At 39.8% G+C, this 16,024-nt stretch overlaps 2 protein-coding genes across 2 annotated transcripts in view; one reads left to right on the plus strand and one right to left on the minus strand.

Moving 5' to 3' along the window:
• The window catches only part of Ptprz1 (protein tyrosine phosphatase receptor type Z1), a 99,847-nt gene that overhangs the window by 66,351 nt on the left and 17,472 nt on the right, over nucleotides 1-16,024 (plus strand). Inside the window, exons 15-21 of the mRNA XM_059256463.1 lie at nucleotides 1,757-1,777; nucleotides 1,969-2,065; nucleotides 7,483-7,565; nucleotides 9,026-9,160; nucleotides 10,354-10,488; nucleotides 13,681-13,844; nucleotides 15,659-15,794. Of these exons, the coding sequence (XP_059112446.1) occupies nucleotides 1,757-1,777; nucleotides 1,969-2,065; nucleotides 7,483-7,565; nucleotides 9,026-9,160; nucleotides 10,354-10,488; nucleotides 13,681-13,844; nucleotides 15,659-15,794 (771 nt within the window). The remainder of the gene's footprint in view (nucleotides 1-1,756; nucleotides 1,778-1,968; nucleotides 2,066-7,482; nucleotides 7,566-9,025; nucleotides 9,161-10,353; nucleotides 10,489-13,680; nucleotides 13,845-15,658; nucleotides 15,795-16,024) is intronic.
• LOC131906703 (proline-rich nuclear receptor coactivator 2-like) lies at nucleotides 3,875-4,482 on the minus strand. The gene has a single exon (XM_059257423.1). It carries the CDS (start codon nucleotides 4,292-4,294, stop codon nucleotides 3,875-3,877), a length of 420 nt encoding a protein of 139 aa, XP_059113406.1. The 5' UTR covers nucleotides 4,295-4,482.

Below are 16,024 nucleotides of genomic sequence, written 5' to 3' on the forward strand. Positions count from 1 at the left end.
ACCAGGGGCTACGTAGTCAACCTTCATTCCACTCTAGGAGTTGTGTTTTATTATATGGGCTCATACAATTGATTCAATCAAACTTTGTAGACATCAACAACTGATAAATAGCAAAGCTGGGATTCAAACCCAAGTTTGTGGTATGAAATCTCATATCCTTTCCAATAACCTTAGCATCAAGTAAACAGTTGTCAGCCCCCACTCCCAGGCACCCTGTCACCCCAGTTAGGAAGCACCACACTCTATATTGCCTTTATATCTCTTACTCACTCACCACCTCCCCAACACTCCTTAGAACTTTTTAAAGGTATGGAGCTCTGGCCCTGATAACAGGATTGGCTGTCCTTTGATCTACTCTCTGCATACCCAACAACTTCTTACACCCAACAAGACTTCCCAGGAGTCCTGCCAGTCAAGACATAGTTAGGGAAGGGAAAGACGACAGATTAGAAAGCTTTCAAAAGAATGTAAGTGAAATGTGGTATAGGATAAAGAGTCTCATGTTTAAAGCGTCAAATTTGCTTTCTCACTATAAGCTCAAGGTTACTGGGAGTACAGTATTGCTTCCATGTTAAATGTGATGTTTAAGTCACCTGCTCCTCCACTGGCAGAAACCATCAGGCTACCATCATATAGAGATTTAACTCATCAGGAAAAAATTGGCAAAAGATGGTTCTGACTTTCCACATGTGCAAAAGCAAATCCTAAGCAAAAAATAAATGATTTATAGTTAAAGTTGGTGACAGCATTTGTCTAAAGGGGAGTTGTTGATTCACACCTGTCAAGCCATCCTGAAATTATTCAATCGTCCATAATAATTTAATATAATAACCATACTTGTACTCAAATTTTTCTCTTAATCCCATTGCTTTTCACTCGGTCTGATTTAAGAAAACTTTTAACTAACTTAATAATTAGCTTAATAACCAATAATGCTATACCTTTTAAGTGGTTCTTATATTAGGTCATTTTTAGTCATTCAGAATGTCTGAATGGCCTTTAGGTACTTTTATAGTGGGGGTTAGATTCATATTTGGGTTATATTTTCTCAACAATTAGAAGACATTCATTTTATTATCTCAATTCTATATATTTATAAATTCTACACTGATGTGTTTAGATAGGAAATACTTCTGGAAAAATCTTTAATCCATTTTAATAGAAAGATAGCCAAACTTTATCTGTGCCCATTGAAGTTTTTTTTTTAACTTTTCTACTAGTTAAATCTATACAAAGCTTTTCAAAATTTTGTTTCAAAATGACAGTGTCTGTGATTTAAACTCTTCTGGGATTATTTAATGTTTTGACAAGCCTAAATCTGTTATAAACCACCTAATAGGAAGCTATTTATTCCATAAAATAACTCAAAAAATGTATCACTAATTCAGAGTTTCAAATAGTGCTATTGAGGTCAATTCAAACTATATTTGTACATTAGCAAATCCAATTATTATGACAAAATGGGCTATGGGATATATTGTTGTTATTTACATTTTCAATACTCATCATATTACACCCACATCCCCATTTAAACATGTTGTTTTTTCCATTTGCATAATTAGATTCCAAATTATTAGGCGTTTTGATTTGCATGCAACTGTTTGAAACATTCTGTTGTGTTTAGTATGTGACAAATGTATTTATTGCATGATCATAGTTTTCCATTGTAAACCTAATATGAACACTTTCTTTTCTCATTTGTCGTGTGCTGTGGAATTTGATTTCTTTACTTTTTTGGCATTCATTTCCTCATTAGACACTGAAAGAGTTTTACCAGGTAAGGCATTATTTCACTGCATTTTCTTTTAGCCAAGAAGTAGTTGTAACATATAAATATGTACATGTATATGTATATATGTATACATTTTTCTTGCTAGACTATTTTATTTGTTTTGTCTCCCATATATTTAAAGGCACTTGTTTTGAAAAAATTCATGTTAAAATGTTATGCATGCCACTTTTTTCCAGGAAGTGCAGAGCTGTACTGTTGACTTAGGTATTACAGCAGACAGCTCCAATCATCCAGACAACAAGCACAAGAACAGATACGTCAATATTGTAGCTTGTAAGTACATTCTTTACTCAGCTAACTGCAACGTCATCAGTGCTGTCCTGTTTTGACTGATGTCCTCACATCATTTGCCGATGGACCTCAGTGGGGGTGTTACAAGGCCTGTGTGATCAGGGAGAGAATTTTCTGCCTGCTAATACTAGCATTACACTAAGGTCACCTCAGCACATGCTGCCATCCGTGGCATGGGTTTCCTTCATACACAAGGAGCTCCAGTTTTAATCCGGTCCTTTCCTCAAGCCCCATAGACTGTATTTCTCTAACTGAGGTTTCAGCCATTGTTTGTAGTCTACAGTCTGACTTCTTAGGATCCACTTGCTCTTAATGAAGTTATGAACCTGCTGAGCTTCTCTTGACTTCCTCTTTCTGCTCCTACCTGCACTTGCTTTCACCCTTTCTTGGAATTCTTCCTGGGTTTGGCAAGGGATCTGCTAAAGATACTCTTTTCATTCCTCCCTCTGATGTTTTCTTAGCTGCATTTCCCCTCATCCTTGAACAGCATTGGCTCTTCCATCCTTAACGCGGTTTTATGTCTTTCTTTCTTTTTTGGGGTGGGGGGTGGGGGGGAGGAAAAAAGTTTTATTTCTGAATTTCATGCTTCAAAATCAGATCATAATTTTATGAACTTGTCCTTTAGGATACTCAATATTTGATTTGGGCGGTATCTGGTCTGAACTTAATTGAGGAAATACAAATTGGCTACTTTGCTTATAAGCACTGAAAAGTAACTTGCTCTTGGGGTTAAACGTGCTAAAGATTACTTTGCATAAATAATCCTGGGTCACACTTAATCATCAGCTACTTGCAGGATTTGATAAAGCCAAAATGAGTCTTTGGGTTTAAAAAGGTCAGGGAGAGAATCTTATGCTGCATCTTACATCTCTTTTTAAAAACAGGAAATGCAATTGCAGCTTAAAGCCTTTCATTATTCAAACTCAATACAATAAATTTACTTTGTATGGGTCACAATCACATCAATTACATCGATGCACTGGCTCTTAAGCACAAGGGCAATCTTTAAAAACTGGAGACCTTTAAAATTAGGCCATAGTATAAAAAACAGTTCATGGTCTTATATTCAGCAAATTCACACTAAAAATAGTCTCTTTTTGTAGAATAAAGGCCAGGAAAACTTTACATATGCTACAAGCTCATTCCATGTATTTACATGGCTCTTTTCTTCCCTGTGTATTTAATTTTCACACACACAACTAACTCCCTGCTTCAAGCAAGCTTTGTAGGCGCGAGGCCAGATCACCTCAGGAGCTGTGGAAGATGCTAGAGAATAAAAACGTTATTTGAAAGCTATCCAGTATTTGTTTTTGGAAAAGATTTGGTGTATAAATGCCTATCCACTGGATTTAAGAAATTTTAGGCTATCTACTTGGCCTCATTCTAATAAGCTCCAATTGCCCTTTGTACATTTACACTGTACAACTTAAGATGCAGCTGTTTTATAAGATGCCCATGATGTTATGGTCTGGGTGTCCCTAGAACATTTAACTGAACTATGCACCTTGTTTGGAGTCTTTGTATATCTTAGCTAAATGCTTATTATCTGATTTTCCCCCCTGTTTTCCTGCTAGACAATAAAGCTGATTACTGTTCCCGAAATCTAAGCTTGAATTTAGTTAGCAAAACTACCAAGTAGAATTAGTTAAATTATCCCTACACTATTATAATATAGTGCACACAGGACATAAGTCAAATGTCTGCTTATACTTGTAAACTGGCACTTTTATAAAAATTCCCTAAAGTCAAATCAACTGATGGCTACATATGAACATCACAGAATTTAGGATTTTAAACCTGTACTTTAAGTAGGGTTTTAAGTTGAAATGTCATTATTTCCTTATCTGAAGGGTTCAACAAAACAGGAACCCAGTGGCTTGGTGGCTTGGGAAGAATACTTGGTGATGGTGGTTCACTAAATTTGGCTCCAGCATAGTTCTGGTTAACTTGAGACTTAAAAAGCAAGCTCGGTCTTGATAAGCTAGCGTTCCAATTCGGGTTGTTAGAAAGGCTCCTGTTCTTTCCCCCATTCTGCATGGCCTGCCATGCAGCTGCCGACGGAGCGTACCCGAGTCCTCTTTCTTTTTTCTTATGGACGATCTTCATCTGGGAATTATGATCCTTGGTCTTCTGTCTGTTGTGTTCTTGTTGGTTCTTACTAACATTTCTAGATTGAGGGGCTGGAGTGTTATACCTCTCTCCACCTCCCATCTTCAGCTTCTTTGTCACCTTTCAGTCTGCTTTTCAGATTGCAGGATCTCCACTCCTCATCCTCTTCCTTGCTGCCAAGCCCAGGATAAGAGATGTTGCTTCCTGCTAGATCCTTTCCTTTGTCTCAATACATAAGTTTTCATGAGCCAATCTGCTGATTTCAGCCTAGGCGCTGAGACCAACATCGAGTCTCCTCAGCACACAAGTTTGAGAGAAGTCCTAGCGACTTCGAGTTGGCAGCCCGGGGGCGGCGACTCCCTCTCGATCCCCAAACCTCTCTCTCTCTTCCCAGGGAGAAACGATGCACGTATCAAACACTGCCCAGGAGCGAGTCACACACCACAGTTCCATCTTCGACCAACCTTCTCCTGCCTTTACTGACAAAATGCGCGGTTTTGTTTGTCTTCCTGCTATCTCTTTCTTTCTTCACTCTTGTTATAGCACTTGTTCCCCCATCTTCACTCCCATTCAGATCCACTCTCTGTCTCTCATCAGAAAATAACAGGCTGGCCTGGAGAGATGGCTCAGAGGATAAGAGCACTGACTGCTTGCTCTTCCAGAGGTCCTGAGTTCAATTCCCAGCAACCACATGGTGGCTCACAACCATCTGTGATGAGATCTGGTGCCCTCTTCTGGCCTGCAGTCATACATGCTGTATACATAATAAATAAATAAATGTTAAAAAAAAAGGCTTCTAATAGGTAAGAACAAAACATAACAAAATAAAACAGAATAAGGTAAAGCAAAAACCATGACATTGAAATTGCACAAGGCCTAATCTAGTCCCATGGGGGATCGGGATGGGTCCCTGGTGCATGAGCAGGCTTTTTGGGGCCCAGTGCCTAAGGTGTGACACCTTGCTGCGGCCTTGGTGCAGGGGGAGGGACTTGGATCTGTCTCAGCTGAATGTACCAGGTCCTGCTGACTCCCTCTGGGAGACCTTGAGTTGGAGGAGGTAGGAATAGGGGGTGGGTTGTGGGGGAAGGCTGAGAGGCAGGAAGAGGGAGGAGGGGGATCTGTGGTTGATGTAAAATGAATAGATAAATATTAATAAAGATTAATAATAGAAAAAAAGAAAGAAATTGCACAAGGCAAACCAATAGAAGGAAAAGAGACCAAAAGAAGGCACAAGAGTCAGAAACCCACCGTTCATACTCAGGAGTCCCATAAAAACACTAGACTGAAAGCCATAATATGTGCCCAGAGGACCTGATTCAAATCTGTGCAAGCCCAGTGCTTGCCGCTTCAGTCCCTGTGAGTTCATCGGAGCCTTGTTTGATTGATTCAGAGGGATGTGTTCCCCTGGTGTCCTCCATCCCCTCTGGCTCTTATGCTCTTCCTACCTCTTCTTCCATGGGATTCCTTGAGCACTAAAGGGAAGGATTTGATGGAGATGTCTCTTTTCCTGTGTCTGTGATGTCTGGCCCTGTGAGGGCTTGATCTCTGTATTTGTCCCCATCTGCTGCAGGAAGAAGTTTCTTTCATGATGACTGAATAGGGCCCTGATCTGTGAACATAGTAGAATATCACTAGGAGTCATTTTATCACTCATTCTTTTTTTTTTTTTTTAAAGACCAGTAGAACTTGATTTTACTGTAGGTCTCTGGGCTATCTAGTCTCTGGTTTTTAATCATCTAAGCAGTGTCTGGTATGGGTGCCATCTCATAGAGTGGGCGTTAGGTCAATTCAGACATTGATTGGTTGCTCCCACAAGCTTTGTGCCACCATTGCCGTAGCATATTTTGAAAGGCAGGGCAGCATTGTAGATGGAAGGCTTTATGACTGGGTTGGTGTATGTTTCTCTTTTGGTAGCCTGCAGAGTATCTTCTCCATATCTTGAAATCTGGCTTCATGTTCCTTTTCTCCCTCTAAGGGGGAAAAAGTGTAAAAACCTCTGTCCTTTCTCCTGTGAGGGTTGGATGGCTTCCTAACCACATGCATCCTAACCACAAGGTCCCTTACATTCTGGTTCAAGTCTAGCCTACAGGTCTGCATGTCCCTCCCTTTAATTATCATGTTCTCTTCGGTAGTTGGCATAGATGTTGTCTTCCTTTCTAAGGGACTCATGCAAGTATTTGCTTTTTAGCAGAGGCTTCTACTACAGATTTGTTTCTTCCCCTGAGACAGTTATCCTGGTTACATTAAGAAGGAGCAGAGATTGACATTTGTTGAACACCTGCTATTTCCTTAGCATTGTAAACAGTATTTTTTTTTTCCTGCTTTAACAACCTGGAAAAACAGGTACTAACAGCTCTAGTTTGGAAATGAAGAAAAAAACAATTTAGAAAAATGTGTTAGGAACAGAGTATCGAAACAGGTCAGTCTGGCATCCAGACTCATCTTTCAGGAGCCACAAATCTATTTGCATGTGTTTGTACTCATGTAGCCCTGCTACTGTCAGAGATTGGTGTCAAGTGTCTTCATGGAATTGCTACCATTTTGATCAGCATTTACTTCCTTGTCTTTGTTTCAAACCCTTCCCAGAAACTCCCAGGGGTCCCTCTGCTTCCCTCACTGCTGCCTCTTCCTCTTCCAGCTTCCTGTTCAGTGTCTGCTGCCACTCTTCCTCAGCTCTGTGAAGCTTCCTTCACTCTTCTCCCACGTAGCATGCCCCTGTTCCTAGTCCCTAGACCATTGTTTAAAATTCATCTAAGACGCCAGCTTCAGATTCCAGCCTCTTTGAAAACTTTGGTTATTGCCTTATGCCGGTGGTGCTCAAACTTGCTAATACTGCGACCCTTCAATACAGTTCTTCATGTTGTGGTGATCCCCAACCATAAAATTACTCTGTTGCTACTCCATAACTGTAATTTTGCTACTGTTATGAATCATAATGTAAATATCTGATATGCAACCCTATGGGAGCGTGACCCACAGGTTGAGAACCACTTCCTTACATCAATATAGTTTCTACCTCACATTTGTCTTGGCACTGGTACCTCCCTCTTAGCACGTGGACATCACTTTCTGGGTATTCTAGCCTCACTGCATGAGAAACTCGTAAGTCTGAGATGCTTGTCTGTTTGTCTTTGTTACATTCATCCAATCAGTATGGCCCATACTTACTAAAGTATATTTTCTGTTGAGTTTAATTTTACAATAAAATTATGGTGCAAATATAGAAGATCTTTCTTATGAAGAGAAGTCTGTTCTTTAGTGAAATATATTCTATTTTGTTGTTGTTCCAGATGATCATAGCAGGGTTAAGCTTACACAACTTGCTGAAAAAGATGGAAAAGTGACAGACTACATCAATGCCAATTATGTTGACGTAAGCATATTTGACTTAAAATTGTATGAAAATTTCATAAAGCCCTGAATTTTTTTATGCCACAATGGTATACATATACCATTGTGTAATATGTGTAATAATGTTTTCTGATGTAATGAAAATGCAAACAAACTGAATAATTGTAGGAGAGCCTGTGGCTACAGGACTGTTCTCCTTACGTTATTTTGTAAGAGGGAGGAAATTCAGGCTAAAACATACATTCCAGACAGAATATATAGATATTAAGATAGACTGATAACTCCATAAGTGTTAAGGTATATAGGTCTAGTACTTAGTGTGAATTTTCTCATAGTTCCTGGAACAATGTTATATGTATCACAGATGATCAATAAATCTAAACTGAAAATTCCCCATGATAGTACTAAACAACAGGCAAATGATATTGGGAGACAATATTCAGCCTCAATGATTTTAAGCAAACTCATGGCATCAGCTTTGTTGCATTCTTCGGAATGGTAGATAATGCCAGAACTTACTTAACTTCCCCAATGTGGTCAACTGAATGTCAGCAGAACTCTGTTATTTCCCTGGTTCTAGTTTCACAGTCTAGCAGTCTTCATGTTAATGCTACTTTCAACACTGAGTTCAGAGAAGTAAGTTTCTACCTGTAGAGTGTATTCATTATAAGCATCCACTTCCTGCTTCCAGGGGAAGCCATTTATGCATTAAAAGGACGTGAGCTTGGGAGGTATAACTGCTTGGAATTCTAACTCTGCCACTGACTAGCAATGAGACTGGGAAGTCATTTAACTGCTTGGAATTCCAGCTCTGCCACTGACTAGCAATGAGACTGGGAAGTCATTTAACTGCTTGGAATTCCAGCTCCGCCACTGACTAGCAATGAGACTGGGAAGTCATTTAACTGCTTGGAATTCCAGCTCTGCCACTGACTAGCAGTGAGACTGGGAAGTCATTTAACTCCTCTGAGCTTCAGTTTGCTCATCACCAAGTCAGGACTGATGCTTCCATTTTGTCCAGATGATAGATTAGAGCTGTGTTTGCAAAGCATCAGTTCAACACTGCTTGCTTCTTAAGAGACATCTGGCAATGATTAGCCAGGCTTAATGTCCCCAAGGAGAAGAAAGAGGTCATAATTCTAGCACTTTCTTAACTATAGACAACTGAGCCTTATTGCATGAAAAACATTTCAAAATAACACAATTAAGGACTAGACTTTAAGCATAGTAAATAGTTTTGGACCAAATGCCTCCGGTGCAGAGATGCAAGTCTATGGTTTTCTCAAGAGAACTCGTTAAGTTTTACAAAAATTAAAGCCGAAGGGAAATTACTAACGGTCCTAGTGCTACCATTGTTCTCCAGCTCTGCAAGTTCTTTGTGTAGTTTTCTAATGTTGAAAAGGGGTGTGGACCTTAGATTCCCCAGTTTGAAACAAGTGTGTAATTCAGGTAACAAGACATACTTGTGATTTGTTTCTTCAGGGGTACAACAGACCAAAGGCTTACATTGCTGCCCAGGGTCCACTGAAGTCCACAGCAGAAGACTTCTGGAGAATGATATGGGAGCATAATGTGGAAGTCATCGTTATGATAACAAACCTTGTGGAGAAAGGAAGAGTACGTAGTCATCTGTGAGACATCCCCCTATCAGTGAGGGGTGCTTTTAGTTAGATAATTTTATTTTGTTTTGTTTTCTAAGACAGGGTTTTGTGTAACCCAGGCTAATTGCAAACTCTCTATGAAGTTGATCTTGATTTCCTAATCCCCTCTACCTCTACCTCCAGGGCTATAAAATCATTCCCAGCTGCTTCTAATTTCTGATACAGTCATTATTAGAAAGCAGCAAAAGTTATGAAAGATAATTGATATTCTTCCTAATTATTTTTATCTTATATGTATGGGTGTTTTGCCTGTGTGTACATCTGTGCACACATGCCTGGTGCCTATGGAGGCCAGAAGAAGACATTGGATCCCCAGATACTGGTATTACAATTTTGAATTGCTATGTGGTTGCTAGGAATTGAACCCAGGTCCTCTGGAAGAGCAACAATTGCTCTTAACTGCTGAACCAGCTCCCCAGCCCCATAGTATTCATTCTAGTATTATGACAACTCAAAGAAAACTGTTGACATTATCAATAAAAATGTTTTATCATTAGGAATAAAGTTACCTACTTCTTCAATGCATTCTTAATGATGTAAGGAAAAGTAAGTTGAACTCATGAAAACCAATGAAGAGCAACATAGGTTTCAATTTGTTGAACCTAGATTTGAGGGCTGAGCCTATAGTAATTCAGTGCTCCCTGATTTACTTCCCTTGTCTGAAATGGAGAACATGGGACTAGATCACCTGAGATTTCTTTCAGATTTGTGATTCTATCTCTGGATCATCTATAATGGATTTGTCAACACTTAGGAAAAAAGAGACAATAGTTAAAAAGTATAAGAGTTCATTAATGGTTCTGGAGAAATGAATGTGCTGCTCTTCCAGAGGACCCAGGTTTGAGTCCCAGAACCCATATGGAAGCTCACAACCATCTGTAACTGCAGTTCAGGGCACCCAGTGCCATTTTCTGGCCTTTGTGGGCACAATTCACACAAGTGGTGCATAGCTGTACATGAAAAACACCCATACACATAAAAGAATATACAATATTTGTAATAAAGAGTCCATTTAAAAGAATACACAATAATAATAATAATAAAGAGTCTGTTCATGTCACTGTCCCAAATCTTTACTTATTTCAAGAGTGATATGCACATTGGATATTTGAAACTGGAAAATTACATATTTATGTTTTTCTTTTATAGAGAAAATGTGACCAGTACTGGCCTACTGATGGTAGTGAAGAATATGGAAGTTTCCTGGTCAACCAAAAGAATGTTCAGGTGCTTGCTTATTATACTGTGAGGAATTTCACCCTAAGAAACACAAAGATAAAAAAGGTAAGTGTTTTAGGATTTCTATAGGTGATAAAACACCACGACCAAAGTCAACTTGGTGAAGAAAGGTTTTATTTCAGCTTTTGACTCCAGGCAACAGTCCATCACTGAAGGAAGACAGAGCAGGAACTCAAGGCAGGAGCCTGATGCAGAGGCCATAGAGAAAAGCTGCATATTATCTTCCCTCTCATGGCTTTCCTCAGCCTGTTTTTTTGTAGCACTTAGGACCACCAGCCCAGGGGTGGTACTGCCCACAGTGAGCTGGGTCCTCCCACATCAATCATCAGAAAGGAAAATGCACCACAGGTCTTGCTCATAGACCAGTGTGGTGGAGGCATTTTCTCAATCGATGTTCCTTCTTCCATAGCGACTCTAGCTTGTATAAAGTTGACATAAAAACTGTCTAGTAAGTTATAAATCATGGGTATATACCACCAACAGATGAACTGATAAAGAAAATTTGGAGCATATATTCACAATGACATATTATTCAGCCCTAATAAATAATGGTAACTGTCATTTTGGACAATTTATTTGAACCTTGGAGACAGTATGTTAAGTGACATAAGGCAGAAACAGAAAGGCAAATGTGGCATGATCTTTTTTATATGTGGACTCAAGGAAAGTTAGACTTACAGAGGTAGAGAGTAGAATGGTAGCTGCCAGGATGAGTATAGAGGACTAGAGTGGTGTTGACCAAGGGGTGCAGGAAGAGAACAGTCAAGAGATCTGCTGCAATTATAATTTTCAATGACGTATTACAGACTGAAAATATTCTTAGGGTAGATTTAAGTGTTCTCACCAAAAAGTTTGTGAAATAATGCGTATTTTAATTGGTTTCATTTAGTGATCCACATGTATCCGAAGTTAAAAGATGTTTATGCTGTACATTATAAATATTCATAACTCCCATCCGTCCATTAAATTCTAAAGTAAAATAATTGATGTATGTATCATCAGTTGTTTGGTGTATTCAACCTTTGTTTAAATAAATGTGTGATTGTCCTTGCTGGACTCTTGTTGCTGTGATAAAACACTGACCAAAATCAACTTGGAAAAGAAAGGGTTTAGTATGCTTCTTGTCAATGCAAGTGAAAGCAGGAACTGGAGCAGAAACCATAGAGGAATACTGCTTACGGGCTTACTCCCACTTGCTGGCTCAGCCTGCTTTCTTGTACAGCCTAGGCCCACCTGCCCATGAGTGGCACTGCCTACAGTAGTTTAGCCCTCCTACATCAATTAGCAATCAAGAAAATGCCCCTACAGACATGCCCACAGGACAGTCCCGTGAAGGAAATTCCTCATTTGGAGTTCTTTCTTCCCAGTTGTGTCAAATTGACAACCTAGATTAGCTACCATAGTGATAAAACCAAATTAGAGTTAAATCTGGATAATTAAAGGTACAAAACGCTCTTAACACAGTGACATCTTAATCCCAATGATTTCTTCCACATAACTAAGCATCAGCTGTTCCTTTAGAACCAAACAGTCATGGTGCCACTGATTGCAGTAGATTGGTATGTAGCTAAAGTTTTCCTGCCTGGCCCACAGTCAGGACAAATCTCTCTCACCCACCAGTCCCACAGCCGCTCAGACCCGTCCAAGTAAACACAGAGACTTATATTGGTTACAAACTGTATGGCCGTGGCAGGCTTCTTGCTAACTGTTCTTACAGCTTAAATTAATCCATTTCCATAAATCTATACCTTGCCACGTAGCTTGTGGCTTACCGGCATCTTCACATGCTGTTTGTCATCGTGGCGGCTGGCAGTGTCTCTCCGACTCAGCCTTCCACTTCCCAGCTTTATTCTCCTCCTTGTCCCGCCTATACTTCCTGCCTAGCCAACGGCCAATCAGTGTTTTATTGACCAATCAGCAACACATTTGACATACAGACCATCCCACAGCACTGGTAGGTGAAAAATAATTCCTGTTTTATGTAGAAACTTCCACAGTATAGCTCTGATATAATGCCACCACCTACCTAAAATGGGTAGAAACTAAAATAAGTGAAGCAAGAAATACCCAGAGAAACAATATGTTACTTGAGATTTTTCACAAGTAACAGGACAAATAGGAACAATGAATAGTTAGATAGATAGATAGATAGATAGATAGATAGATAGATAGATAGATAGATAGATAGATGGATGGATGGGCAGACGGACAGACAGACAGACAGACAGATAGATGATAGGGATAAATAGATAGATGGTTAACAATGGGTTGGTGAATGGGTGAGCATGAATGGATTAATATGTTTAGTTAGATGATTTTTTTGGTTTTGGATTGACTTGTGTGATTTTGGAAATGTCCAAGTATGAAATCTGTGGGATAGAATGAGAGCCTGGAAATTTAGATAAAAGTTGTCCAGGTTAGAGCCCAAATCATCAAGACTTCAGGCTGATATTCCAGTTGGGTTTTCGTGTTACAGGCTTGAGCAGCATCTCTTCTTCAGGAAACCTGACTTTGCTTTTAAATCTTCAATTTATTGGGTCAATCTCACTCACATCATGGCAGATGAGCTGCTTTACCCAATCTATGAATTTAAATTTTAGCCACATCTATAAAAATCAGAAACTTTCACAATCTTTCACATTGATGAAAACTGCCTACTATAGCCTAGCTAAGTGGGCATGTGAAGTTGGCTGTCACAAATAACATAAATGTATGTGTGTATGAGTGTATGTTAGCTGCCAGGATGAGTATAGAGAACTAGAGTGGTGTTGACCGAAGAGTGCAAGAAGAGAGCAGTCAAGAGGTCTGCTGTGATTATAATTTTCAATGACGTATTACAGACTGAAAATATTCTTAGGGTAGATTTAAGTGTTCTCATCAAAAAGTTTGTGAAATAATGCATATGTTAATTGGCTTCAGTGATCCACATGTATCAAAAGTTAAAAAGATGTTTATGCTGTAAATCATAAATATTCATAACTCATATCTGTCCATTAAAATAAATTCTAAAGTAAAATAATTGATGTATGTATCATCAGTTTGATGCATTCAACATATATATATATACATATATATATATATTCCCACCAAAACTAAGTATATGAGGTAATATGTATGCTAATTAGCTTAATCTTGCCACCTCACAATGTATCCATGCTTCAAGATATATATATATGCTGTACACCATAAATACACATAATTCTTATTTGCTGCTATCAGCTGTCTGAACTCTTCCAGGGCTCTCAGAAAGGAAGATCCAGTGGGCGCCTAGTCACACAGTATCACTACACTCAGTGGCCTGACATGGGTGTTCCAGAGTACTCACTGCCGGTGCTGACCTTCGTGAGAAAGGCTGCCCAGGCCAAGCGCCATGCAGTGGGACCAGTTGTCGTCCACTGCAGGTGAGTCTCAGAGATGTGCTGCTAAGCTCCCAGAACTGCTTGCACTGACACAAGGGGACTCGAGGACCAACGTTGGCCAGACTAGAAACCATTTCATGCAACAGGGGAAGTGAAATTATTTTTCCATCCTCATAGCATTGACCAGTAAGAACAAGTGGAAGGCTGAAAATGTCAGAGCAGCAGGTACAGGTCTGTCTGAATTGGATTTCAGCTTATTCACTGTGTGAGACAGGGACAGCACTGTTTTGTTCTTAAACATCCATTAGCAACACACAACACCATAGGATGAAAATGCTTGAAATATCATCCCTGTCCTGACTTAATCTGTTGTAGAGTTATCGTGCCAGGTTTATATCGGAGAAAGCAAGGCACTCAGACTAGAAGAAATTTAGCAAAATAAACCTGGCACTGTTTTTTAAATACCTTGGCCCCCCAAATCCCTTTCTTGTTTCCCCAGCTTCTTGAAAGTCACGTTGACTCTATTAGCAATTCACTGTTGCCCAGGAACAAGGATTTTCAAGAAGAGGACTATAAATGGAAATAACACCATTGGGCGGGGGTGGGGGTGGGGAGACCAGTTTGTACTGGATAAGCCACTCTAAGTTTTGCAGTTAAAATAATCGCAGCTAATACTGACCAAGTGTGGCCAGCTTCATAACTGCCAAAATCGCTTTCGTTTTTCCACCAAGTATTTGCGTAGGGTCAGTATTTTCACAGAAGTGACTGCTTGCCTTTGATACACAGCTCATCCGACACATTCTAATCACCTACTTGGTCTTATTCTCAGATAAAGTTGGAGAGGTTGATCCTGAGGGTTTTTAATCTGGTAGCTTGACAATAAACTGGGGGAAACCAGAGAATGCAAGAAAACCAGCTTCTCAAGGTCAGGGATTGTCTCTCAGCAAAGGGACAAGGACCCGACTATAGGGCAGAACAGGCGCTAATTCTCACCGTAGCACTTGTAGGGACTTTTGAAAAGAAGCCCTGCCTGAGCTCTGTGCCTCAGACAGAGGCTTTGAAGAAGGTGGGCGATAATGGCCCTTTAGAAATGACAGGAGCTGTGCTTTATTCCTTGCAGTCTCGCTGAAATGAAATTTTCAGCTGAAAGCCCCATCGAATTCTTTTTCTCATTAGTGTCAAAACCTTTGCAAACATGTCTACCTGGCAGCACAGACCCGGGGATCTTTGCCTTTCAGAGTTTGCTGAAGCTCGTGCTTCCTCGTCTCTCTAACTAAATGTCTATTACTCATTGTACCCCGATGCATCGTATTTCATTGTGTAACAGGCAGTCAACAATAGCTGTTGGAACCATTTTTAAAACATCCCACAGAAACAGCCAGGCTGCCGTGCGGTTTGACCTCCAGCAGAAGCAAACTGAAAAGTAAACGTATTTGTTTTAAAGCAATACCCCAAACTGCTATACAGTTTAAAATTGTATTTATTTATTTATCTTTATTTATTTATCTTTATTTACATCTATTTATTTATTGTTTTTCGTTTGTTTGTTTGTTTTTTGTTTTTTTGAGACAGGGTTTCTCTGTGTAGCCCTGGCTGCTCTGGGGAACTCACTCTGTAGACCTGGATAACCTCGAACTCACAGAGATCCACCTGCTTCTGCCTCCCAAGTGCTGGGATTAAAGGCACTCGCCCACACCACCTGGTTCTGTTTATAATTTTGCATCACTAAGTTTACATATGGCTTATTGCCTTGGGGGATGAAGCGGATTTTTCTCAGCATGACAGCTAATAGCAATCTGCTTTCACACCCCTTTGGTACTTGACATGAGCGTGTTCCTTTCTCTCCCTCTGACCAGTGCTGGCGTGGGGAGAACAGGGACGTACATTGTGCTTGACAGCATGCTGCAGCAGATTCAACACGAAGGAACCGTCAACATATTTGGCTTCTTAAAACACATTCGTTCACAAAGAAATTACTTGGTGCAAACGGAGGTATGATTGTTTTAAATATACCTTTATTAATCTAAAGTATGGAGGTGTCACTGAAATCTAGGTGTGTTGGTCTCTGAGGATGACAATAAGGAGGGACTACTTTATAGGAAGAGTAAAAACAGCAGAAATGTATTTGCTACAGTCTGAAGCCAGAAAAAAAAAAAATCAGCAAAGTGTTGGCAGGGCTTGGGTCCTTCAGAAGCTTGGAGAGGTGTATGCTTTCTTGCCTT

Source organism: Peromyscus eremicus, chromosome 3 (assembly GCF_949786415.1).
Source record: "Peromyscus eremicus chromosome 3, PerEre_H2_v1, whole genome shotgun sequence".
In the NCBI taxonomy this organism is placed as follows: Eukaryota; Metazoa; Chordata; class Mammalia; order Rodentia; family Cricetidae; genus Peromyscus; species Peromyscus eremicus.